The sequence below is a fragment of the Zosterops lateralis genome, assembly GCF_965231275.1.
Source record: "Zosterops lateralis genome assembly, chromosome: 1".
Classification (NCBI taxonomy): domain Eukaryota; kingdom Metazoa; phylum Chordata; class Aves; order Passeriformes; family Zosteropidae; genus Zosterops; species Zosterops lateralis.
Window position 1 is genome coordinate 63,306,094 of NC_139762.1, and position 27,951 is coordinate 63,334,044.

The 27,951-nt window shown below is 41.4% G+C and overlaps 1 protein-coding gene across 2 annotated transcripts in view; it reads left to right on the forward strand.

Annotated features, from left to right (window-relative positions):
- Window positions 1-27,951, forward strand: part of JARID2 (jumonji and AT-rich interaction domain containing 2) — a 213,132-nt gene that overhangs the window by 138,096 nt on the left and 47,085 nt on the right. For both annotated transcript variants that reach the window (XM_083859840.1, XM_083859839.1), the window contains exon 4: window positions 14,715-14,884. In XM_083859840.1, the coding sequence (XP_083715966.1) occupies window positions 14,715-14,884 (170 nt within the window). The remainder of the gene's footprint in view (window positions 1-14,714; window positions 14,885-27,951) is intronic.

The window sequence follows — 27,951 nt, forward strand, 5'->3', positions numbered from 1 at the left end:
ATTTCCATTTTATTTTTGATTGACTTCCACTTTTCCTGAACGTACAGACAGCACTTTGCATTCCCTCACAATGTTTTACTTTCCCTATTGCTCCTGGCCTTATTGCCCTGCCATCTTTTCCTGCCCAAGCGTTCTTTCTAATTTCACTTCTTTTGTTCTTGGTGGAGTTTTGCATGGCGTTCTCACCAATTGCCTTTCAGGTGGCCAGCCTTTGAGAACCATGTGAACTGGCATTGAGTTCATCAAATGTTTGCTGACGATCGCAGCTGAAGTAATTGCCAATTTCTTGCCATTCCTGTGTGAGAGGACTCTTGCCGTGACCTTTTGTACAGCCACGTGGCAAATCGACTTCAGATCCTCATCTGATCCAAGCAGCTGTGGGTGTGCACATAGTGTTCTTCACAGAATTTTATTCCTTCTACCTGCCCTCTTTTAGTCAATGTCTAATTTCAGCCTGGAAAAGGGATAGAAAAGTGATTTGTCTGAGGACTGCCAGTAAATCAGTTGTTGGATATTTGCTCAATGCAGTTGAGGAGGAGAGAAGGTGCCGGGAAACATCCCAGGATTTTGGGCATTTTCAGACAGATTTACTGTGCTTAGTTGTTGCTTCAGTGATTTATCACTATCAGCGAACACACCTCAGGGACAATTCCAGAGGAGCACAGGGCCAGTGGACTTTGCCCATGGGGCACCTAGAAAGCGCTCGCTGCACTTTTATGCAGAGTCGCTGTCAGTGTAGACTGCATCTGTAATGCCACCCTCTCCTTTCTATTTTAAATGTTTTGTTAGCTGGGGCTTTGCTTGTGATGATACAGGGAAAAGTAGTGGGTGATCTGATCATGGAGGCAGAGGTGACAGAAATCAGACCTTTCATTACTTCAGAAAAACTCTCAAAAAACACCCCCCAGGTTATCAAGTAGAAAAGCCCTCCCAAATTTGTCTTCCTTGCTTGTCGTGGTGGAAACTAGGCTCCTTGTTGCAAAAGGGTTGACAACGAAAGGGACTACACTGGCATTGCTGCCAGGCACGTTTTCTGTTAAAATTTTACAGTTCAGTAACTAATGTGTTTCTCAGTCAGCTTAGGGTGATCTTAATCCAAGCTGCTAGTGGTAAAGGCAGTCCTGTTCTTCCCTCTAGTGTGTTCATGCCACCTCTTTTGTGCCAGCACCAGCACTTCTGTGCTTATGAAACCAAACCTGCAAAAGTGAAAAACCCAACCTATAAATTAATTTTCGGCTAGACTGACTTCCTCAGCCAGCTGATTATGGGGTCTCAGGAGCTCTAGTGGTGACTGGGAACGTGTGGCTGGCGGTGAAGGGAAGGACATATACCACGCCTTTTTTCAGAAGCAGCCTCTCTGAGATAATTTTAAACCAAACTGACCCCACTCATGCAGGGTAGGAGGATGTAGGTGAGGCAATGCTGCAGTTGCTGCTCCAGAAAGGTGTGGTCCCATTCCCTTTGTCCTCCCCCTCCAACCACTTGGGCTGTGCCCTCCCATTACTTCCTGGTCAGAGTGCACAGTGGGATGCAGAACCAGAAGGAATGTAACTTTCTCCTTCCACTATCAGCAAGTTCTTAGTTTATCTGAGTTGTATCAACAAATACCAGGTGTCCTGCTGCTCACGTGCCATTGTGTATCCTAAAAGTATAATCAAGAAGGGTGTAAGGGACGAAGCACTGATAAATCTCACTCTCCTGTGAACAAAGTCTTCTCAGAGGGACTGTATTTTTTAACTTCCTGGACAGATGCGTGGTGTGTACACACAATTAGTGTGTGTCTGTGAGGGCTTTTTACTGTGATTACCTGGTACTGAAATGAGCTTGATATGCACCATATCTTTTTACTGGAGTCTCTAGGGACAGGGGAATGTGACAGGAAGCAAGAGAGTATTGAATACTTACTACTGCAGGTAAAGAAAGAGAGTCTGCAGGAAAGGCTATAGATTGTGGTGGCACAGGAATTGTTACCATAGTTTCCATTCATATCATTAGTTCCCAACTACTTTTTCTGGCATTCAGGAAGAAGAGAAAGACAGCATGCTCTGGCAGTCCAGCCAGCCCCCTCTCATAGGATTTAGCATCCATGTAAAGAAGAGGTTTGAGGTGAATGGCCCCTTTCCTTTTCAGGCCAGTTTGACTGGTAGCAGGATGTGGCATGGCTTGAAAGAAGGCATGAACAGAGTTACTGGGACAATTGACTGCGTCTGCCTGATTGACTTGCAAGAATGGGCTGTTTGACTCCTGGGGAGGAAGCCTGGAGAGGGTCGTGATTTGCTTCCAAGAGAAACTCAATGCAAAAAAATCACAATGATGAAGGAAAAAAAGGCCAAAAAGTAGAGACAGCACCTGCTAAAGTTTGTATTTTATCTTTGGAGTTGGTTAAGAATAGAATAGGTTTAACATAATCAGATCCAGTATTATATAGAACTAGCATAGGTTAACATAATGGAATATACTGATTTTTATTTTATTTTCTTCCCCTGATAGCTCACTTGCATGTTTCTGTTTAGTAATCCTTTTTGGCAAGACAGCAAATGTGACTGATGGGTGTTCTATGCAAAAGTGATCACTTTGCTGCTTATCAGAATAAAGTAATAAAGTCTGTGCAGCAGATATAGAATGTCTTGTCTCTCTCTTTTTTTTTTTTTTTTTTTTTTTTTTTTTTTTTTTTTTTTTTTTTTTTTTTCCTTCCCCTCTTGCTGTGCATCTAAACGTTGTTGTTTTTACAAGAGAAATGTTGAGTTCCTGGTAATAGCCAAATGGTAGAGGAGCCTTCCAAAGTCTGTCCCCGTGGGAAGTACAGATACGTGGTTTCAGGTGTGGTTAAATTGCAAGCTGCAATCTCTGCAAGAGGTTAAAATGCACACAACCTACTGACTTTTATCACTTCCTGCTGGTAGATGGAAAGTTTTATTCAAATGTTAGGGATTAATGCAGGGCTTAATTGAATAGGATGTTTCTCAGCCATTCAGATGATGGCTAGAATGATCCATACAGTGTTATTTCTGACATTTCTGCCAGAAGTAATCAGTGGCTTTCTGGCTGGGGCAAGTTGCTTTTAGGGCAAAGGTGAAAGATTGCTAGAGTTGGGGTACACGTGTTTTTCTGAGATTGGAAAAACAAAAGAATGAAATAGTTTGTAAAACAATTAAAAAAAAAATAACACACAGTTGCGAAGAAAGGGCTGCTCAAAGTGGAAAGGGAATTTTCCTTCAGTCACATGGCTTTGATCTTGCATCCTCTTGAGTTTTAGCAGCTGGTCAAATTACTAGGGAGGGAGTTGCTGATATGTTTGGTATTATTTGGTGTATCATAGGGAACAAAGAGCAGCTCTGAATTGATCAGAGACCAGGGGTTTGGGTAGTGCCCAGGCATCGCATGAGTAAAAAAGTAGGAAGCTCTGTAACCTGAACCATGCTGGTTTTCTTTAATGCCTCCTGCTTGGGAACTAGGAAGTGAACAGGTTTTGCAGATGTCCCTCAGATGTCTGAGAACATTGAAAATAATACTAGAAGAATATTGAAGCTGCACAGTGCGTTGTGCTAGAAGTAGTTTTGACCTCTGTGTAATTAAATAGGGGGCAATGCTCAAGTTTTCTCAAAATGGGTGGGTTTTAACATTCTATAGGCTGTCTTCCATAGGGTGGGAAATATTTTTGTAGGGGTCAAAAATGCTTTTGAAAATAATCCAAGCCTTCATTAAATAAAAAAGTTAACAAGGTTGCCTTCAGTTCCATGCAGACAGCAGCATGGTGTTGCAGAGAAGTGAAGTGGAAGGGGAGACCATTTTGTTTCCCTAGGCATTCCCACTCTGCCTTTACCTGAATATCAGAAGAATTGTGAGGGTCGCTTCATTCTTCCACCTTTGGCGAGTGCTGGCAGCAGAACCTTGACAGGTTCCTTGCCATTAGGTGGAGATGGTGCAAGTGAACTGGAAATTGCATCCTCCTTCCAGTGAGGAGGATGTCTATTAGCGTGGAGTTCAACCTTGTTTACTTCCAGCACAAGGGACAGGGTTTAATGTGAAAAAATAACTTTGTTCTTGTGGTTTTCTTCTTGAAGAGAGGTTCATAGACATAGTACACACTCAGACATCTGGTAGTGATTATTAAAAACCAAGCAAATGTAAATGAGTTCTTTAAATTTTTTTTTTTTTTTTTTTTTTTTTTTTTTTTTTTTTTTTTTCCTGCTGTGGTTTTGCATTTTAACTTTCTAGCACGTGGTGATGCTCTTTGTGCAGCAGCACAGCATAAAATGGCAGACCTGGCCTAAGTTACTCCGTGGTGATGTTCTTGCTTTCTGGTATGGCATAGTGGTTTTGCCTCAAGCTGAAAAGTAGGAATCTTGGGTCACACTGCTAGAATAGAGGGACAGCCCTCATTTCTGGATGCAGGAACTGGAAACCCTGGTTTCCATTTGCCAAGTGCTTTTGTAGGTAGCTGTGCTCAGCTGTGCTTGGCTGCAGCTTGCAGAGTTCTCTGGTGAAGAGAACCAACTAACAGCCTGAGATGAGGAATACTGCAGAAGAGGAATGCCTTCAGAACATGAGTTCAGAAGCAGAAGTAAGCTGTGCACTGGTGGGAGTGTGGGGAGGGGTAAGAAGTTGTTGTAGCTTTTATGGAACTGCTGAAGGCAGTGCTCATCAGCTGGTGCTTGGTACTGCTTCACACCAGTGCAGTGACTCCCACCATAGCCTAGTCCCAAAGAGTCAAGGATCATAAGCTAAGGTGCAATCTCTGTAGCATGCATAGGCCAAAGAACAGCAAGGAAAGAGATGTATCCAAGACACAGCCCCCTCCAAAATGGACTTCTGCAATACATTCCCGTTTCTTGTTCCTTCTGAATGAGCCTGTTTTTGCATTACTATGCACCTCTGTAGCTTCTGTGGGCATATCTGAGCTGGTTCAGCTGAATGTTGGCTCTGGTGTTGAGGGTGTCAGCAATAATCAGGACTTTGAGAGGAGCATTTGTAGGACTTAGAGTCTGCAGCATTGTTGTTAGATTCTTTTCCACGTAGACTGATGAATTTGAAGGCTTAGCCTGGGTGGCTTTATACAGTGTGCAATATGGTACAGTGTAGACACAACTGGAGTACAACTTGGAGCAGTCAAAGGTTGTGGTGCCAGTGCTTATGTTCTTAGACTAGAAATCGAGCTACTCCAGAATGGGAATTTTTAAGAACTGTTACAGGACAAAGGAAGGGTGGCACCACCTGTCTCCAGTGTTCAGAAGGATCTCTTCTGCCATCTATTGCCATGTATAGCTCACCACATGTCTGTATGGAGAGGAAAAAATTTTGTCCAATCTCAGGTGTTACAGCCCTGGAGAAAGTAGATTTAAAAGAGTCATTGTTTTTCTGATTGTCTAGATCCCACACTTACTTATAGAGGAATAAGGCTTTGGTCCTGGTTTTACAGACAAGCCTGTAGGACACTTGATGTATTGTGATCCGATGACAAAGGCTGTAAGAAAACGACTTCTTGGGAGCTTCATTCAGCTGCCGTATCCTCATTTGGTCACACTCCCACTGCTGCTTCTCTCTGGATAGCAGCTAATAAACCTTGCCACAGCCACTGGTCCATGGGACAGGTGGAAGAGTTTGAATATTTGATGGTCATTAATGTATTTAAATCAGCCTTTCTCCAGTTGCTAGAATCTGAGCTGGAAGTGTGCCATTGTTGAGATATTTGAAGGTGGATGTGTGGTTTTGTAGTTGTATTGTGCTGGGGCTGCACCTTGGTAACTCAGAGTTAAGTTTTGATTTAAGTGAGAGGTTGTGACCCTGCATACAGTGCTGCAGTGATGCAAATTGTGTGTGATAAGCAGGGATGGAGTATTCTTGCATCAAGTCCAGTTAAAACCAGTTGCAGCAGTAAGGTGAGAGGAGGCCCCTTCTCCTGGAGAAGGGCTACAACTTTGACTAATCATGCTTTTGGGTTTTTTTGATTGTTTCTTGTTCCTCTTTGCTTCCCTGTATCCTGAAGTCCATGAATGGCACTCAAGTTCACACTGGGAAATCCTACTGCTGCATAAGAAAAGTGACAGAATTCCCTGACCACTGTGGATGTTTCAGGGCAAAAACCCAGGGCGTTTAGTACCCAGTGTGATTTAGCCCCTTTCAAGGTTATCTAGACCACTGAAACACCTGCACTTACTGGATGCACAGGTGAAACCTGAACACAGTGTTAGTTTTCTACAGCTTTTTTCTCTACCCTGTCTAGTATGGGCCTCAGTCTAGCAGGCAAGCTCTCCATACCTGTGTCATTGTGACTGCTGATGTAGGCCATGTGGAGTATGTACAAGGCTCATTTATGGTGGCTGGAGTTGTCCAGTTCCTCCAAACACAGTTAAAGTGGTGGGGAACGGTAACAATGCCCTGCAGCTTTTAAGGACTCCCACTTCACCCAATGCTGTCTTGTGTGTTGTTTGAACAGCCAGTTGTTTCACTTAGGAGGTGTAATTGTCTCTGCTAAACTGCATGACATGAGGTGGGTTTGGAGACTGCAAGTACCTTCTTGTAATCAGTGAGCATTGCCAGAAAAAACAGGCGGTTCCAGAATTAATGATAATTGGAGCAGTTTTCAGCAAAAAAAGTTTGTGTCTAGCTGTACTTTGAAATAGTTGTGAAGCATATGGGTTAGCTCAATTATTATTCATTAGATGCCATTCCCAAACACCTTTCTATTGTTAGCAGGAGAGGAGGTTCTCAGAAACCAACTGTTTCCCATATAAAGCACACACTCACACAAAAATCTCAAAGGAAAATGTGCATACATTCATTGTGACTGAAGTTTTAGAGCAAGAACTGTTTTTTACAGAAACATGCCCTGTTAGGCTCAACAATCAAGGACTGAATGGGCTTAATATTGTGCTTTCATTGGATCACTTGAAAATTTAAGTCTGGTTTAAAATCGTGTTGTTAATTTAGGCTCAATTTTGATTTACTGGCCCACAGAAAGTGAAAAAGATTGAGTAAATAAAGGTCTGAGTAAAAACTGCTCCTGAAAATTGTTGCCTTCAACCTTTCTGGAATGTCTAATTTACTGAAAAGTAAAGTAAAAAGTAAAGCCCAGATTCTTTAAATCATATGATAGGACTAAGAATTACACTCTTACCTGGTAGTACAGGTCTAGGTTGTGTCTTGGATTACATTATCTTGCAAATTACTTTGAAGGAGCCACATCTGAGAGTGATGCCATGCTTTGCACCAGTTACCTGCACTTGATTTCTGCGTGGATAGGAGCAACCAGGTCTCTTCACTTCCAGTCCCTTCCTGGTACAGACAGGTGTGGGGACACAGATCCTGATTGAATCTCTGTTTTCACTACTGCAGACTTGCTGACACTAGCAACTAGCAATTGCTGATAGCAATTTGTGCTATCAAATGGGCAACAGATACCACTGATATCAGTCATTCAGGGATCTGTGCTGGGGCCAGTTCTGTTCAATATTTTTACTGATGACATGGGTGAGGGTATTGAGTCTTTCATTAGTAAATTTGCAGATGACACAAAGCTGGGAGCGTGTGTTGATCTGTTGGAAGGTAGGAGGGCTCTGCAGAGAGACCTGGAATGGTTGGATGGATGGGCGGAGTCCAATAGGATGAAGTTTAGTAAGTCCAAGTGCTGAGTCCTGCATTTTGGACACAATAACCCCCTGCAATGTTATAGGCTGGGGATGGTGTGTCTGGACAGTGCCCAGGAGGAAAGGAACCTGGGCAGGTCCCTCTGGTGACAGCAGCTGAACATGAGCCAGTTGTGCCCTGGTGGCCAAGAGGGCCAAAGGCATCCTGGCCTGTGTCAGGAATGGTGTGGCCAGCAGGAGCAGGGAGGTCATTCTTCCCCTGTGCTCAGCACTGGTCAGGTCACACCTTGAGTGCTGTGCCCAGCTCTGGCCCCTCAGTTTAGGAAGGACATTGAGATGCTTAAATGCTTCGACGCTTCCAGAGGAGCCAACAAGGCTGGTGAGGGGCTTGGAACACAAGCCCTGGGAGGACTGAGGGAGCTGAGGTTGTTTAGCCTGGAGAAAAGGAGACTCAGAGGTGACCGTATCACTCTCTACAACTTCCTGAAAGGTGGTTGTAGCCAGGTGTGGGTTGGTCTCTTTCTCCAAGCAGCAACTGACAGAACAAGAGGATACAGTCTCAAGCTGTGCCAAGGGAAAAAGATAAGTTGAATATTAGGGAAACGTTTTTCACAGAAAGAATGATAAAGTACTGGAATCATCTGCCCAGGGAGGTGGATGAGTCACCATCCCTGGATGTGTTTAAAAAAAGACTGGATGTGGCACTTGGTGCTAAGTCTAGTCGAGGTGTTAGGGCATGGGTTGGACTCAATGATCTTGGAGGTCTCTTCCAACCTAGTCATTCTGTATTTCTGTCATATGAGCAGAAAATACTATCCCAGTAGTTTTGGGGCATGTGGGAGAAGAAATGCAGTTCAGAGAACTCCTTCGCACACCTGTTTTCTTGCTCTTGCTGTGGTGCTGTTGATTGCCCTGACAGTGTAGCTTGGGACACGGTGGCAGAGGTGTGTGAGTACAGACAGAAACACTGCCTAGTGCCACCAGAGCCAAGACGTCCACTCAGGTGTGCTCCAAGGACAGTCAACAAGATCTTGTGTTCTGAGGGGAATTTTTTTCCCTGCCGCATTTTTTTTTTTAATTATCCAAATGTTAACCCTCACAGTTTGGCGAAAAAAAGAATATGTTACATACAAGTTTTGGCATTATTGGTGTACACAACTTGTTGAAGTTTGAAGACCTGTTCCCATGAACTGGTAGTAGTCTAGAAGGTCACTGTTAGGAAGGAATGTCTTAGACTTACTCTGAGGATTGAAAGGGTAAAATGTAGCTTAGACATGATTCCTGCTGGTACATGTGATAAAGATTTCCTTCTTGTCCTGTGAAGAATGATACCTCCAGCAACAAGTTTTGCATGCTCATCTTGGGCTTGCCTAGAAGTGCCTGTAACATGGTTGACTTTGAGGTGGAAATTACACACTTGATAATCATCTGATTTCCAGCAGACACCTGGCTATTAAAGCCTAAATTACTTTTTAATTTTATTTTTAAATGAAGGCAGAACATTTCTGCAGCCTGTCACGTTCAGGTAAGTTTACCTTACTGAACAAAGCTGCACCTACAAGTGGATTTTTCTGTACAGACATGCTGTGTTGCTAGACCAAGTGCCACGTTGTATGGTGTAGTTACACAATTTACATAATTGGTTTATCACCTCCAGTGAGACCAAAAGATGGTTCACTTCAGACCTCATCGAAATCAGGGGTACAGACCCAAGCAAATCTCAGAGATAAGTATCTCATCATGCCAGCAAAATGTGATAGCAATGAAGTAAATAACCCAGGTACTCAGCAGAGAGGAAGCTGTAATGATGTTAGCATGGAGGGGTCAGAACAAAATCTATGAGGTAGAGTGCCCAGCCGTGCCAGAGCCTTCCCTTAATTGTTAAGTGAAAAGCACATTGCAGTGAGAAGGAAAATGGGAATTAGTCACGAAACTGTACCACTCAAGCAGCTGCTTCAGCTATGGTTTCTGTAGTGTTTGAAAACCTAACTCCTTGTCCTGCTGTTGTCACGAAGAAGGCTATATCAGAAAAGCAGGAAAAGACAAAAGCAAAAGTGGAGTTCAAGGAGTAAGTGAAAGGTAATAAGGACATATGGTAGCACATACTAAGCAGGAAGTTTGGTGGAAACCTGCAGATTGCTGGAGATTAGAGAACATTCACAGAAGATTGTTTTGCAAATCTCTTCCCATTTGAGATGCTTAGGCATGAGAATAGCCTCTCAAACCTAGAATTTTCTATAAATACATCAGTATGCATGCAAATGTATTACAAATCTGATTGTGCATATTTATTTTTGTGTATTTTTTTTAGTACTTATGCTTTGTTTTCGCTTAGGAGTTGTGGGGTAATAAACTGAAAAGAATCAGATTTTTGTACTGATGTACAACAAAATCTCACATACCAATAGTTTAATACTTGATTTGTGGCTGGCACAACATGCACTGTTATCTAGAATATTAATGTTTACTAAATTTAACACAGACTGCTACTACTAGCCTGAACTTTGCTTTGCGAAGAAAAGACTGCCTTTGTGTATTAAATCTTCTCTCCTAAATGCAAACTTTTTTACAAGCAAAAGGAATGGTGCTAGGATATGCTATTTTAAAAGACATTCTGAAGCACTTTTAGTTAACACAAACAGTGTTTTGATTACAGTGTTTTGATTACAGAGAATGCAATTTGCTTAAAATATTCAACTAAAAAGAAATTCTACTCTAAAAAAATCTTCAAAAAGTATATTTTGTGTCAGGAGAGAAATGTTTTGTAGCCTAGTCTGATTTTTTGCAATCAGGATATTTTCGTTGTGGAGTTCTGGTCTCTGGCTGAAATTTACTTTCTTAGACCTAAACAGTCAGTTCAGTAGAAGAGAAGCATACCCAAAGGAGGTGAGACTTCCTCAGACTGAGGCTTTTTTGAACTTTTTTTGTCATAGGTATGTGTTTTAGGTCTCTCAAAAGAAGTAGAAGGAAAATAACATTCTGTTGAGAGAAGGTGGTTTACTGTTTATTTTTAAATAGTCTAGATATTTCTGGCTGTGTGTTGGGTGTTTGCATGACGTTTAGATGTGGGATTATTTTGAGTTCTTTCCTCATCCTTTTCCGTCTTGCGAAGGTTTTTCTGTTTGCGTATTTATAAGCCTTACATAGTGTGTACCCTTTCAATGAGGACAAAGTGAGCAATTTATTTTGAGGACGGAAACAGCATTTTTTTGTTCTCTCTGCTGCTCATGCCAATCTGTCTGTTGTTGCCAAATGCACACTAAATAGGTCATTCCGGCAGAAATCCTTGCATTAAGAAGCAAAGAGCAAAGCCATGGTGGTGGTGTTATGCGTTTAAACAATCATGGATTCATTTAGGTTGGAAAAGACTTTTAAGATCGTTGACTCCAACCATTAACTCAGCACTGCCAAATCCACCAGTGTCCTTAAGTGCCACATCCCTGTGTCTTTTTAAATGCCTCCGGGGATGGTGACTCAATCACTTCTCTGGGCAGACTATTCCAATGCTTTGCAACCCTTTCTGTGACAGAAACTTTTCCTAATACCTAATCTAAACATCCCCTGGCACAACATAAGACCTTGACCTCTGGTCCTGTCACTTATTATGTGGGAGAAGAGACTGCCCCCCACCTGGCTACACCTCCTCTCAGCCTTTCGGTTGTGGAAAGCAATGAGATTCCCCCTGAACCTCCTTTCTCAGGCTAAACACCTCCAGCTCTCTTACTTTTCATAGGGCTCCTGCTCCTGATCCTTTACCAGCTCTGTTTCCATTTCTACCACCTCAATGTCTTTCTTGTAGTGAGGGGTCCAAAACTGAACATAGGATTCAAGGTGTGGCACCACCAGTGCTGAGTACAGAGGGGCAATCATTGCCCTGATCTTGCTGGCTATATTGCTTCTCTCTAAATTTTAGGTAGGCACCATCATACATACACACAGTGTCTTTCTGGGCACTTTTATCACTTCTGTTTTTCCTTGTTCAGAAGTGGTGTGTGAGTACAACTTGCCATGCTTCCTCTGATGTCACTGTAGTTAAGAAGGAGGGTACAATCCTTCTTTGGCAGCAGCTTCACGCTTAGATTGGGTTAAGTGCAATGTGAAACCATACCTGAAATAATTGGTTTTATGCTGCTGGAGGTTTTCATGGGGACATACAAGTTTATTAAGGTGCATGCATGCCTTCAAAAGGAAACCATTTTAGTTGTTGCCAACATTTTGAAATACGTATTTTTTCTTTGCTGGCCCACCTTTGAAACTGGTCATGAATGTGAAGCAGGGGCTACTTAAGAACATGTCTTTCGCTTGCTAATCTTGATTCCTTATCCCTGTATGCTGTAGCTACAGAACAGTTTATTTCTTGCTCCAAGCTCACTTTGTATGCTCTCTCAGGCACTGAAGTAGAAGCCTGTGGAGCACATACATATCCATGCAAGGAACAGTAGTTATTTCAGCAACCTAACGGATGCTGCAGTCATAAAAGAGCGCTTGCATTTACTAGTGTTCATAAATTGAATCAGTGATATTTACACCCTGTAACTGCTCATGGTTTTAATAAAATACAGATATTTCATAAGGGGGCATAGTTTTATGGCACTGGTGAGGTCAAACTGAGCAGATGGAAGACAGCAATCTTTAACTCTGGTTTGAGAGGAGAAGCATCTCGGACACATCTGACCATATAGCTGCAAGTCTCCACAGCCTCCTTGGGGAAGCAGCAAAAGTTCATGGTTGTAAGTGGAGGGAACACCTGGAATTTTCTCTGTTCTTGCTGAAATCAAGGGCTCCTATGGGTACTGAAGAGTCACTGATGCTGCCAGGCCAGGCTCCGTGCCCCATGGGGATTTTTTTTTTTTTGTCTCAGAAAAGAACACTAGCAGACAGTGTACTTTCAAAGACAGACAGAACCAAAAGTACTTTCAGTTCCCTAATTCATTTCACATCTATGCCAAACTTGCAGGTCAGTCTCTAATCCTGTTCCTGTGCTCTGGGAACTGATAACAGGGATACTGCGAAACCAGCAGGGATGATTCTTGCTGCAAAGGGTTAATTCTGAACCATAGAACAGGTTTAACCTTTACTTTGTGGGGTGGTACTCCTCCTTACTTACCACTGATCACATGAGATTTGAGCAGGTACAGAGATGCAGAGAGTGGGTGGGTTAATGTTTTTAACAGCCTGGCTGATGAAGCGCATCAATGGGAAAAAATTGCTGTGCAGAAAGCCGGGATGCTTGCTAACCTTTATAGTCTGTTTTTTGCCGAAAGAGCATATGTTTTGTGCAGAACAGAAGCCAACACAAAGCGTTTTTCTCTGGCTGCATGTATGGCTTTGGTGATAGAAATGTAGTTGCTTGAAATTAAAATCCCATTCATCCTGCGAGGGAGTCCTCAGTCTGCTTGAAGAGATGAGGCTTTGCAAAGCAATCTGAGTAATTTGGAGACACAAGCAGATCTATACAAGATCTTCATTCTGGAAAGATAATTGTTCATGGATATGAGGAAATATATATGTTAAATAGTCTTTTAGTTCCAGTTCACAAATTATAGGCACCATGATAAAAAAATTTGTAAACACCAGGTTATTTTTGCCATAGAGGAGATTAAAAAAGCAGTTGGTGTGTTTTGTTGTTCAGGGCAGTGCGGGTTGGATAGTGAGGACAAGGACAATTTTATGCATAGTTTAGGGAGAAAACTGCTGAATGTTACTTTTGCTCTCTGTTGTCATTAGGTGACATGTATTCATACAAACACTAGTGGGATTTTCAATATTTTTTTTGCTATCTTAGTGACAAGATTGCAGAAGTTTAAAATATGGTAACAAACCTCTTGTTACCCAAATATTTAAGGTTAAGACTCATGAAAAACAAGAGGTTTGCCAATTATATGTTTCATCCCTACTGAATGATAACTGTGCTTTCCTTAAGTCACAACAGTCGAGGCTGCAGTGCAGTGACAAGACCTGGGCTTCCCTTCAGTGTTATTTAATATGTTTCACTTTGACATTATGTAAATACTCTGCTATTAGGGAATAAAATGACATAAAATTGCATCCTTTCTCAATCAGGTTTTAAGTTCTTTCTGTAGCTTCTCTCCTTTTTGAACTGCAATAAAGATCATAATTAGAATCCCAGTTGCTTAAGTGAGAAATTAACATGCTCTTATATGCTGAGCTGAGCCAGGTTCCCAGCGAGACCCCCTCTGGGTATCTGTCCTGCCCCAAAATGCTTTCCCTAACACCAATTTATGTTCTAGACATATTAAAGAAAATCATATTCATTGCTGCCTAGCAGTTAATCAGAGCCTTCAGATAGGCTTGAAATAATTTGCAGCCAACTGCCAAAACCACCTGCAGCCGTTCATTTCCTGTCGCCATACCCAGGCTTGCTTTAAAACTAATCAGAGTGGCAGTCCATTGCCCAGTACCAGGACTGAACAAATTCATTCCATGCATGTCCTTCAATCTTACAAATTTATCCCAAATCCTGCTTAACCCCACTGCTGACCTCCTTACTGATTTTGGGACTGTGGCCAAGCAAACAGAAATCTAAAGGTTTTGACCTGATGTTTTCCCTGTCAAAAATATCTTTTCCTAAAGTTTGTTTTTTTTTTTAGAGCTGGGCACAAATATATATATCTTATCTATTAATATATACTTTACTATGAAAATAAGATTCTGGCAGATTGGAATAAATTAAAACCTTAATGCGGCTAAAATAAACCTAATTTGTAATTTAATTAAAAACAGAAAGCAGTGAGCACTAACACTTTACAAAAAAACCCAAAAAAAGACATTTTCATGGTGCAAAATACAGATTTAATTTCCAAATAAGTGAATGGTAGACTGTAATTGTATCATGTGCAAGAAGACACTCAGAACATATGAAAGAGTAGTCACAGATTTTGCAGTCAAGATGTTCCCTTTCTGGTTTTCCAAATTGTAGCAGAAGATACCAGGGTAAAACAAATAAAATACTGTCTTCATACTGTCTTCGTTGACCCAGCTAGGGATTTAGTATTGGTGGGAGATGGATTCAGATCTCTCTCTCTATCCTAAATGGTGAATTTTTATGTTTTTGCACTTCCAGTAAGTTCTGCCTAACGTGTTTCTGATGTGCTCTTGTTCCCACAGGCCAAGGCTGCAAGCACAAAGGAAGTTTGCTCAGTCCCAGCCAAACAGTCCCAGCACAACTCCAATAAAGATAGTGGAGCCATTGTTACCCCCTCCTGCCACTCAGATTTCTGACCTCTCCAAAAGGAAGCCCAAGACAGAAGATTTTCTCACTTTCCTCTGTCTTCGAGGTAGGTGTCTGGCAGCAGCTCTGGGGCACAGTCTCATTCACAGAAGGAGCTGTAGCACTACACAGCAAGCAGCAGCCAGACAAATATAGTGGAGCTGCACTTGAAGGTATTGTGTGCATTTCAGCTCTCAGCAATTTGACTGTATCTGCAGCAGGAGCATTCGAGTTCATGGTTCTAAAGATCATAAAATGAGGCTGGTAATAGTGCAAAAAGAAATTTCTTTTATGCTTGGCTCTCTGTTACCCTGAATGGGTTTTTGTCTAGCTCTCTTAAGTCCTCCCCATCCTCCTTTGTTTTGTCTGACTATAAACTGAAGAAGTGCTTAACTTGCTTGAGTACTTGTTCCTGCAAGAGAAAATTTGCTTGGAAATTCCCCTTCTCTACCTACTCACTGTCCTTTATTGTTCAATCTGAGTGAGGTTTTTCATTTGACAGTGGGTGGAGGGGTTGCCATTGCTCTTGTCTGCCTCAGGAGCTAGATTGTTCCTGTGGTGATGATTAAAACAGGTGAGCTCCTCCTCTCAGCAGTCCAAGTACAAATGAGGCATCTGAAATTGTGGAGTGAAATACTTGAATTACCTTGCAGGAACAGGTGGTCGAGCCTGGCTGGAGCTGTGTGATGTGTCAGGGATCCATGGGCTATGTGTCTGCAAGCCTGCACATTAGACTTTGGGGCCTGAGTGTGAGGTACAGCTCACTGACTGGATTGAGCTAGACAAGGACATGTTACTCGAATGGTTATTTTTCTTAAGACTTTCCATGGCCTTATGTCCCAAGTCATGTACTGAAGATAGCATCTTTCAGTTCAATCCCCCAACTGTGTCGTCTCTTGCTGTATGTTTCTCTGTAGGTGCGTCCCCTGTCTCATTAGTTAGCCAGAAGGGCATCCTCTGTGCTGGAATGATGCCTCTTGCTGTTGTTCTGTCCCATTACCTTCTGAAAGGGTGTGCATTTGTTACAGTTAAAGCTTGTCTACAAAAGTCTTACCTAGTGGGTTCAATCTTTCAGAGCTTGCGTTTGAGTTCCCTTCTTAGGTCTCTGTTGCATCTGTGGACAGCAGTGATCAACACCCCACGTAGCTTCCTGCTGAGGCTTTCTCACCTCAATGCAGTGTGGTTTGATTTCTTTTAGCTTTTTTTTCCTGTAAGATTTTAGACTAGTGGTACCTTCAGACTGGTTGCTAATTTATCCATCCTATTTCACATCCATTATGAAGCCTCCATCCCATTGGGACATCTGGTAAAGTGGGTGGGTGGAGGGCATGGAGGAGGGTTATTTGCTAGCTTTTGTGCTTGTTTAAAGGATGGAGAGGAGCAGAATCTAATGGAGTTTAAAATGGCATCATGGTCCTCTGAAATTTAATCTGTGGAAATGTATTTCTAATTTAGTGTGCTGTGAGGTTATTCAGTCTGTTGGCAGCGTGTCACTGCTGTGATCTGGGCCAACTGCCACAGTTGTTGGTGGGAAGAGTCAGATGGGGCGCGTGTGTGTGTGTGAGCACACATGGCTGCATTCACACACTTGTTTCCACTGCTTGCTAACTAAGCGTGTGTTATTTATAGCTTTGAAGGCACGTGCACTTATAGAAAGGCAACCTGTGTGGGGGTGTCACTTATCTCTGCTTTTATTTCCTACTCTCTTAGCATTCTCTTAGTGTTCTGGTTTAACAATGCAAATGGGAAACACAGGTACTTTTGTCCTATTCCAGTGCTTCATGTTATTAGGGTTTTTATTATTTTTTTATTTAAATCAATGGCTGTTTAGCTCTTGCACCTGTAATTTTCTCCTTTGTTATTCATCTGTGACATAATTGATGTTTTGTACTGTCAATTAAGAACTTGCAATTCATTCCTAATTTCTTCAGTATGCAGGAGTACTCGAACATTTCTGACAACACATGCGTTCAGACAGCAAGATCACAATTACAATTATGTTAAAAACCACGAGGGAAAGTCTGCTCTGAGTGCCACACATGGCATGTTCTTGGTCTGCTTATAGTCTGAAGAAAAGCAGAAAGGGAAAGCAGTCAGCTTTGTGTTTCAGCACCACACAAAGCTTACTACTCTATCACCCCTGTATAAACCATGAAAAGAGCCAGTTAAAATGAGGCAGGAGAATCTGCTACCTAGATGCTTCTCTGTGGAGGAGCAGGAGAGTGCTGTGGCTTGGGAGGTGTGGGTTGTTCAGACTTGTATTAGCATGGTTCTGGCATAAACTGCTGTGTCCTTCAAGAGGTCTTGGCTGCCTGAGGTTGTGTCCATTTGGCCTCTGGGAATGTTTGGCTCCAGGCATTTGTCTCTGTTGATGTGTCCATTTCAAAACAAGGAGATGGAAGCTGGTTGTTAATATGCTAGTAGGGAGTTCATGTAGCAGCATGCTGGTACATCCAGCTCCAGAAAGATCCCACAAGTGTCTTTCCAGGGCATTGGCAGGTTTAGTTTGGTGTCACTCTTCTGGTGGTACCTAGTGAGCTTGGAGGGGGACGAGCCAGCACTTACTAAGACCCTGCATAGGGATGACTTGGGATTTTTTGGAAGGGGTTATTTTGATTTGGAAGCTACATGCTATTATTTATTTAAGTGTTAAGGGTTTCAGAATTATTTGCATGATGGGACAGATGATTGTTCTGACTTTCGTCCTGCTGTATATGTCCAGCCTTGGCTCTTTGTGCTTTCACCACGAAATGCAACACGTAACTGCATGGAAAAAAAGAGCACGCTCACATGGTTGAAGTTCAGCACTTCAAAAATCTTAAACGTTGCAATGACATGATCCAGGACAGTAAATCCCTATGTTTGTTTAACTTAATTTTAAAAAAAAAAAAAAAAAAAAAAAAAAAAAAAAAAAAAAAAAAAAGTTAGGACTATCTTAGGTCCTAGTCCTTCAAAATGATCTGGTCATATAATCCCTGGATTCATGATCAAAGCCTTTTTTTGGGCAAAGGAGTCTTTCCTGGGATTGGTGGGAATGGAGCCCAGTGGTCTTCTCTGCCCTTGTCCCACCACACCTAGCAGTGGTGTCAGAAGCACAGTGTAAATTTGTCACACCATGGGATCGTGAATCACTAAGGGTGGAAAACACCTTCAAGATCACAAAGTCCAGCCTCTGGCCGAATTCCACTATGAATTCACATGTCAGCGTGTACTTTCATTTTCTGTTTTTAAACAGAGAAATTAAGGCCTCCTGTCACCACTACGGGTTTGCTCTTCATTGTTCTTGTGGGGTTTATTTTGAGTGGGAACAGCTGAATTCTGTCAGTGAAGGAGCAATACTATCATGCTACAGTGTAGAAGCAAGGCTCTTGACATGCATAAGATCCCATACTTAGGAATAGAAGTCCTATTTACCTGTCCTGCTATGTGTAAGAAAATCTAATGATTCAAACATAATAACTTCCCCCCACTCCATTAGCACCCTGTAATTTCAAAGGGAAATAATTTAACCAAGATGACCTGCTTGGTTTTATTATCCAGAACACTAAGGCTTTAGACATATTTTAATTAGTTTGTTTTTCAAACTCTTGATTTGATAATACACTGTACTAATTACTTCTTAAAAGGTAATTGGAGCACAGTGAAAAAGCTGTAACAATTGATGAATATCTGAGCAACGTGGAATACATTTCTAGACTGACCAAACTTGGCACGGCTCCTCTGCTTTTTATTATTTTAAAATCCTTCTTTTAAAAAGGTTGCTGGCTTTAAAAAAAATTATTAAATTGTGACCTAGAATTTTCAACACAGAGGAGAGTAGTACAGATATCTCTGAAGTGTTTGTCTGCAGTGTTCTTATCTTTAAATAGCTTCTTTGAAGGAGCCCGAATGCCCTTTGCCAGAGGCATAATTAGTATCTTTCAGCAGCATGTAGATATGAGTGTGTCATCTCTGTGTGGTTGTACAACAGCTCTCACTTTTACCCTGTTTTCTGCCTCTGATCATATTTTTCTTAATAGTTTCTGTTACAGCGCATTTAAGTTACCTCTGCTCTCTGTAGTTATTTACAGGTTAAAATATTGGGAGTCAAATACCAGGCTAAAGGAAGAAGGAGAAACAACTCCCTGTGAGCAATAGATCTTTGGCAAAAGGTGATAACAGGAAGGCTGTGATTAGGAGAGTACATTTTAAGAAGTTTTCCCATGATCAATTTTCTAATTAAGCCGAGCCTCTGGGAGTTACATGCTAGAGAATTTCAGGGATTCCTAAATAAAAATGGTTTAATTGAGATCTCACAAATTGAGTTTTCAGACTCTTCTATTCTGCAAAACGTGTCATTGTTCTTTTTGAGTGCTGTGCTGACTTAATAACCTGATGATTTATTACTATTAGGCAAAAATCAAAATAGAAAATTTCACTATAGCATGCTTGTCTGAACTTTAATAACTCTTAACTTTTAATGCAGTGTGCTCTTAAACAGGCTTTTTATTCTTTTAAACATCTGCACTTGGGTGGTAAAAAAGGTCCAAGTCTTCTTTTTGAGTCCTGATAGGAGAGGTTGACTGTATCAGTTCATACCTGCAGAGATTTTTCAATTACAATGGGAGAGCCCCCCAGAACCAAAATTTGGGAGTTCTTAATCTAGGGCATGTTAGAAAACAGCTGTTAATTTGCCTTTCAGCAAGGCAAAGTATGTTTGCCTGTTAGTTTGGGTCAATAGGTTTTGTAGTCCATGTGTGCTATACTTGGAGAGCTGCTGACTTGCATCAGCCACATTCTTAAAGCACCAGCCATTGGCACTGTGGAGACTTGCTCACCACATCAGAGTAAGCAGATTGAATAGCACAGCAACTTGATTAAGCTGAAAGCAAAGCAGTGAAATGCTGACGCTGTCCAAAAGTATGAGCTTCTTTGCTGTCTGGGTTAGTTTTTATAATTCCAAAATACTATGAAAACATGAAGACATAAAATTATTTGTTTAAAACACTGGAAGAAAAAAAATTATTAGTTTTTTTATTAGATCACTTAGTATTTGAAACTAAAATTTTAGGATTGATTGAAAATTCAAGAATAAACTTTAAGGTGTTGAATTTTAATTGCACAAACCATTTAATAAAAATAAGTTTGCATTTAGTAATTGTAACTTCAAAATTTCTGAGCTCTTTTTTAAAGTTAAGAGTAACACTGAAGTGTAGAATATAAGCTATTTCTCATATATGCAACCATTTAGGCCACCTATATGAGCTACTAAGCCACTCTTGTGGTGATTTAGGACAAGAGTAATCTAATCACTGTTGGCAGGGAGAGGTGGTTACACAGGCTCAGAGTGAACAACATGTGTGCAAAGTACAGAGAGAGAAGAGAGCCTGGCGACCACCACCATGGCATTATTCATTGCCAGGGGAGCAGGGTGCTGCTGCAGTGCCAAAACTCCAGGCATCCAGTGGAAGATGTAATTTCATGCCAGTGTGTGCCTACTGGGAAATTTAAGAGATGGGAAGAGGTGCTGAAGTAAGATAGAGTATCCTGTGTAGTACTACAGCTGAATGAAAGTTTTTTTTCTTGCTCTTCCAGTTTTTGGGCCCTTTCTGATGTTAACAATTCCAATATCTACCCCTGCAAAAAGCCACAGGATGCATTTAACTGATTGAAATGGGAGACTAATCTTGAGGTTTAGCTCTTGTATTTGCCACAGACTCACTTTGAGTCCCTCAGCGAGCTGCTTAGGTTTCTGTAAAATGAGGATAAGTATTTAACTCTCTCTGTAGGTGTTGACGTAGCTGGCTGTTGATTATGGATGAGCTACTGGCATAAAATCTGAGTGCTGTGATGGCAGCAGCAATTCAAAGCCTCGCTGCCCAAGTGGGCAATGTGAAGGATTCTGGCAAAGGCAATTCCTGCCCTTCATCCCAGCCAAAAACCTCTGAGCCTGCTTCTCTAACCCGTGAATATACCATAACTTCAGTGTTACCCAAATGACTGATTTTGTGCTAGGGATGGGATCCAGCCTGGGTATGACACACAGCATGGTAGCTTTTTGGGAATGTCATCATGGTGGTTTGAAACTTCCGCATTGGTTTTGTTCTTGGTAGGAGGGAACATAAAGTTGGGGGTTGAAGTGCATGTGGAAAGGGTTGGTTTTGAGTTCACTGTAAAATCCAGTCACGCTGATGGAGTTAAATTGCTTTGAGATTGTCAGATACAAATTGTAGATGTGAGAAACACTCCTTTGGGTTTTTTTAAATTTTGAGTACTCTGTTACTCTGGAGTGTTTTGCTAAGTTTGGAAAGTAGATATTTTATTTTTTTCTGCAAACTCATGCATTTCCCCATCCTTGCTCCATTTCCCTAGAAAAGGAAAAGTTTTCTTCAGCTTTTTGGGTTTAGCTCTACTGTTTCAAAGAACAGACTGAGAAGAAAATGGGCTTTATGTTGCTACACTAGTCAATAAATTAACACCAGGTGCCTTGTGATTTAAGGCAATGTACAATGTACTCTGTGCAATGGCATCAGAGGGAAGAGTTGGAGCTCAGTTTTATTTCTGTATTTGGGATAGCCTTTTCCTCACTCTTGCTCAGACACTGTGGAGCTCCCTCTGGGACTCTTCCTACAGGTGGAGTCAGACAAGTGAAGTACAATTGCTCTTTCCTATAGAGTTTATGCAGTTTGTGTTCCTTTAGCCTGGCTTGGTAAAACAACCATAAGACGCAGGCATAAATTACATATATTTGCACCTCAGGGATTTGGTGTTGTCCTGCCAAAACATAAGTGGGACATACAGTAAATGAGAAGCAGGCCTTAAATGTTAAGCATTGAGATGCCAGCACATCAGGAGCATTTGAGAGGCGAGGTTTTTCCACCTGCATACAGCCACAAAATGGGGCTGTGTGTCAGAGGAGAAGCCAAACCTCTGAACGTGGCTCACTGTAGGGCTTGGCAAGCCATGTGCTCTTTGGGGCAGGCTGGAGTCTCGCGTACCTTGACCTGCCCTGTGCTTAAATCATTCTAATGTCTTAAATTGTTTTAAGATTTTTCCAAAGCACATCTGGGTTGTGTTTAATTGTTAGGAGGAAAAAAAAAAAAGGAGCTAGAGGGAGAATTGGTGTAAATAATTCATGGAGAAGAATCCTCCAATTTTGCAGAAACCACAGCCCAAATTACAGGGAGGGCTTTTGGACTGAGATGATTTTTGTTGTGGTTGTAACATACCAGAGTTTGAATCCTGTCCAGATGAAAACATTTGGTTTGTACTTCAGTAAATACTGCAGAAGCACTGCCAGCTAATTCTGAAGAGTAATGGAATAGTATTTTTGGCAAAGCACATGCACTTTCCATACTTCTGATTCCACTCTTCAGATCCAAATTCAGAGGGTTTTTTTAACATGCTTAGCTAGTCCAAGACAAAAGTTAATGTAATTTAATGAGAAACAAAATATAGCCATAATTTGGGAGAGAAAACTACACATTTGTCAAGAAAAAAAAGTAATAACCTCATTAGTCAAATAAAATGGCTGAAAAAGAGTATAGTTTATTCTATTAATCAGGCACTTGCTGCTGAGGTCAACACATCTGTATGTACAGGCCGCAAAATCATCAATTCTGCCTGCTGTTAGTAGCGAGCCTGAATTTTGCACATGCAAAGGGTGACAGCTTTCCTAGAAAATTGCTAAAAGCCAGCACCATGACTTAAACCCCCCATATTTTACGTTGTACTTATTGTTGTATAAGCACCAAATTATTGTAAGAGAGGACATGAAATACATTTGTCATTCTTTCATATGCATTAGGCCACACTTAGTGTGTAGTTGTGGTAATCATTTTTCTCGTATAGTTAGGCTTTCTTTTGTGTTGCTCTCACAATAGTAGGGAAGACAAAAATACTCAAGAGAGGATTTCAATAATGAAACTGAAGATACTGATGGAAGCAGTTGCCAAACATACTTCAAATCTAATTTTTAAAAGAGTCGTCTGTCCTCCCTTTTTGTAATAATTCATAGGTCATTGTAACCTTGATGAGTGATTTTTAAAAAACAACTCATCATTAATGATTTTCTCAAAATTTGCCACACATAGTAGTATCTGATCCTGAGACCTCTTGTACTGGTAAGGAAGAGGGTACCTGGGGTTGTGTCAGTTGTTTGAACTTTCTGTGTGGCTTGCAATCCCTTGGTCAGACATGGAAATTTTTTAGGCTTTCAAAATCTCACTATGAAGTCCAGCTTTGGTGATCTGGCCTTTCCCAAGTATTTTGGAGGAGGAAGGAGAGGGTTGGGAAGTTCCCTCCAGGTTACTGCCCGACTTTGGCCATGGCTTTTCTGCTCACAACTGTGAGACTTGTTAAGCAGGAAAAAGTGAGTGGCGCAGGTCTGGATCAGGGCAGCAGGTTGACTGTGCTATCAGATGGATGCCTCATATTGAGCCAGTCTTAACAGCAATGTCCTTTCCACTTTACTGTATTCTTTACTATTTCATGTTAGTAATTTCCCTTCTTGTATCACCCTTCTCCCAGTGTTCCCACAGCTTGTGTCTGTCTGCTAGCGTTCCTTTCTCCAGCCCCAGCTCATCTGGGTTCCTCCCTTCTGCTCTGCTGCTTCCTTACAGCTTACTCCTTCTGCCATGACTTCTCCTTCCTTCCCAATATGTTGCAATTGCCCCCTTCGGTGACAGGATATGCTTTTATGCAAATATTGCTGCAAAACAAATCAGCTGTCATGGAGGAGAGGGAAAGCATTTAGGAATTGTGTGCCTAGACATTATCAGGACACAATGTAAAATGTTCAGCTCCTACACGAGATTGGGAGCATACTGCATTTAATGTTTTGTTTAATAATGTAAAGTGATATATTATGCTACACATTCAATAAGAAAAAGAGTGCATAGGAATTTTCCAAATCTTTTCTTGAGAGCTTGTAACATTACATTACAGTTACAGCATTTATTAATGGACTTTAATTTCCTTAGTCTGGGATTTTAATCTGAATCAGTTCCCTGATCCAATTCACCACATGGCCCCACAAAAAATTTACACTGCCACAGTTGAGGAGGTGGCACAGGTATAATAAGAAGAGACCAGATGGAAGTAGATATTCTGTAGGCCATTTTTGATGCCAAGAAAAATGTCCACATAGCCACCAATAGTCCAGATGGTTCCTTACATGAAATGTCTTCTAAATGAGAGGTAAGAAGTCAAATTTAATTTCTAGGCTGCCATCAGATTTGCTGAGTGAGCGGGCTTTTCAGGCACCTGCTTATGGGATGGGTGGCAGGGTGGATGTCTCAGGGTGGAGGGCTGCTTGTGTGCTTTCCCCAGGCCCTGGAGGGCTGCTCCCTGCTCTCCCTCTTCCTCTGCTCTAGTGCCCATGGTAGCAGCTGCCTGTGTGGTGTGGGGGCTCCCAGCACAGAAAGGAGACTTGTAAAATTCAATACATCCACAGGCTCTCATAATTCTCTCTCTCTCACGTGCGTTCTTGCTCTCTCTTTCTCTCAGATTTTTCTGCTGTTTTCTTGGGGATGGAAAGTGAGGGAGTGGGGAACTGTGTACCTAGAGTGCTGAGACCTGGCAGGCACCACCTCCCAGGCACAGATGTTGCCCTTTATCTGTAGCACTGCCACTCTTCTTTTTTGCTGTTGGTTATTAATTCCAGTGTCACTCTCTATATAACCCTTGGCAGGCTTTGAGGATCACACTTTGCTGCTGGGGAGGGCAAGAGGAAGAGGAGAGATGATTGCTCATCTTTATTTACTCTTGCTGCCTGGCTAGGAAATACGTGCAAGAAGGAACTAGCATAGCTGCCCCATGGATTTCTGTTACTGAGTGCGTCCAGGAACAGACAAACATGCAGAATAGTGATCCATGAATTTTACATATTGAGGAGCCCCTACAACACAATGTTCTGTGAATGTGTGTGTACTCATGTGTGTACTCATGTTTGTTGAACCTGCAGTTTTCCTTATTCTCATGCCATTTTGGAGGGCTTTTATCATCTTGCTGTCATACATAATTTTCATGGTGAATATCTGTTACACATGGAGTAACCTGAGAGCAACAACTCTCAGCAAAGTCTGTCTGTAAGGAAAACTACCATGGTCTAAACTTGGAGTGAAGACCAGCCAGACTTTTGAGGAAGGGCAATAAATTTTATTTGACCAGCTGATACAGCTGGAAAAAAACAATCAGGTCATGAGCACGTATTCTTCTTCACAATTCCAAAGGTGTTGAATGTTTATAGCTACAGTAACTCTCCTTAGTATTGTTTACATAAATTAGTAGCTTTGAGAAATAAATGGGGTCCCTTGTAAAGGTAGGCTGTGGCATCACATGCACATCCCTGTCTGATCTCAGAGAGAATGAGGGATACTTAGGGCAGGAATCATTATTACACAATATTAAAAAAAGGGGAGTGATTACATAGCTTCCACTCTTCACAGTTTCATTCATATGAGTTTCATTATTTCATCAGTCATGAGAAGTCAGAGTATTTTTTCCATAAGAGGAGTCCTAGTGGGGGTTGCTTAGCTCTTGGCTTGGTGTATACCAGCAGTGCACATAAGCTACTTACACATTCGGTGTTATTTCATAAACATAATTGTCATTCTTTCAGCTTGAATGAAATCACAGTGTACTTGCAGGCATCCTTGTCTTCCCTTCAGTTTGCTCATAAAGGGAATTTGCAGTGTCGTGAGCTTTGCTAGCCAATTTCAATATTTTAAACGAGTAAACACTCAGCCTTTTGGTCATGTTTAGCTACATAGGCTTAAAGTAAAAATGGTTTTAACCAGTTCAACACATATTTGTGAACTAATTATTTGAACCTATTCTAGAACTGAAGTAGTATTATAAAAGATGAAGTTAAAAATAGTTCTAATACAAAAATAAAGCAAGAAAACTCAGCGCTTTTAAATTTCTTTCAGAGTCTTCCATCCATAATAATGCTTAAATAGAACAAAAAATGTGCAAGTCCAGCCTTTTTTTTTTCTTCTTTCTTTCTGTTTAGCAAGTCAAGTTTAATAAATATGTAGGAAAAGCTGGTGGGAAGGAGGAGAGGAGACCCAGACTGAATGCCAGCTTTTCTCCACGGTCTCATATTGCAGAGCACGTAGATCAATAAAGTGAGGGTTAGCAGGACTCTCCTGTATTATTGCATGTTGCTAGTCTAATTTCTCTGGAAATGTACTTCCCAAACAGTCCCAGCTGTCCCAGGAATGCAGTTTAACTGTGGTTGTTCATAGTTCTCAATTGGAAAGAATTAAAAACTGTCATTCTGACACGAGATTTATGCACTGAGATTACAGCGATTGAATACCAGGAGTTAGGTAAAGTTTGTGCCTGCTCTCAAACTTGGATAAGACTCTTTCTCCTTTCTAAACAAGCTGACACAGTACTGTATTTTATTTTCTGCTTTAAGAAGTAAAAAAAAGGATTGCTATTGTAATAACAACATTTGCATTGCAGATGATTTTTGTTGGTTGCTGTTTAAAGCAGCTGCCAAAAATTCTCAGATGGGGAATTTTAAGGAAGGTGAAGCTGAGAGAACAGACACTATATCTAGACTCCTATTTTAGTGTCTTAGAAGGATAAATTTTCTGACTGTTTCTCTAATTGTGATGGGGGGATTTCAGTCTGTGCTTGCATCTAATTTTGAAGGTTCCAAACAGTGATGTTCTTTTACGCCATCATTTGTCAATGCACAATGGTGTCAGATCGTGTCAGACTTCAAATTCTGGTAAGAACTGATGCACTTGCATCCAGTTTCTGAATCCATACTACACGTTTGGGTACCTAGATGGAAGAAAAAACAATTTCTTTTTCAGGCAGTACTGTCCTAGGAGTAACTATTTTAGAGTCTTCTAGTTACTTGCTGTTGAGACTTAAAACTCCCCTACAAGCACAAGAACTAATGTGCCTCTCAGCACCTCTTACCTACTATGTTTGATTGCTTAGACTGTGCCAGAAAGTTCTGGGCTTGCATAAAAAATGTGAAAGGTTTTTGTTTCTGTAAGTTGCTACAGCTTCCATGCCATGAAATATGTCAGCAGTCTTAATTTGATCATCAGTCTATAGAAACATGAAATCTGTGGCATGCAAAAACCTTTTCCCCTAGGATGACCATATGTGTCCATACGTTTCTGTCGAGGCTGGGTGGAATAATACAAGATTTCAGGGAGGAAGAGTCATCATGCCCTCAATGCTGCTGTAGTGTTTCTCCTGGCTGCCCCAGGGCTACCACACACATAGCACAGTATGCTGGTGAGGAGTTTCTCTCTGCTTCTCCCCGAGGCATCCACAGTTCCAAAGGGGCTGTTACAGATGCCAAAAGCAAATGTCTTTACAGGTGGGGGTTAAGCCTTCAGTGGGATGGAGGAGAGAGTTGGAAGGGTCAGTTTTCAGTAAGAACACTCAAGGACTGAGATGAAGACAGTTTAACGGGCAAAGCAAAGCTGCAAGCAAAGTGAAACAAGGAATTCATTTGCTACTCACTGTTGGCAGACAGGTGTTCAGCCATGCCCAGGATGAAGGGCTCCATCAAATGAAATGGTTACATGGGAATGCAGATGGTACAACGCTGAATGTCCCCACCTTCCTCCTCCTACTCCCAGCTCTTATTGCTGAGAACAGTCCTATGGTCAGGAATATCCCTTTGGCCAGTTGTCTCTCTTTTTCCCCTCTAGCTCCTTGTGCCTCTAGCCTGCTGGCTGGTACAGCAGCATGAAAAACGGGCAAAAAAATGCCTTGACACCATGTAAGCACTGCTTAGCAATGATTAAAACATCCCAGTGTTATGAACCCTGCTTCCAACACCGATCCAAAACACAGCCCTGTTCCAGCTATTATGAAGAAAATTAACACCATCCCAATCAAAACCAGGATATTTAGGAGTGGATGATTCATTGCAGAAACATCCTATCGTAGTTTTTGTGCCATATTTATGTAATTAATTTATTAAAAAGTAATTTTTATAGTTAAGAGTATTTTGTACAAACCTGGTGGAAGCAGAAAATATGCAGTCAAAAAACAAGCTTTAGTTAGTTGTTGGCAATGGCAACACCCACAGCTCAAAACCAAACCAAACACTGAATTGCAGTTCTGAAGACTCTAAAGCCAGAAGTGTTTCCTAAGGAAGCATCAACCAAATAG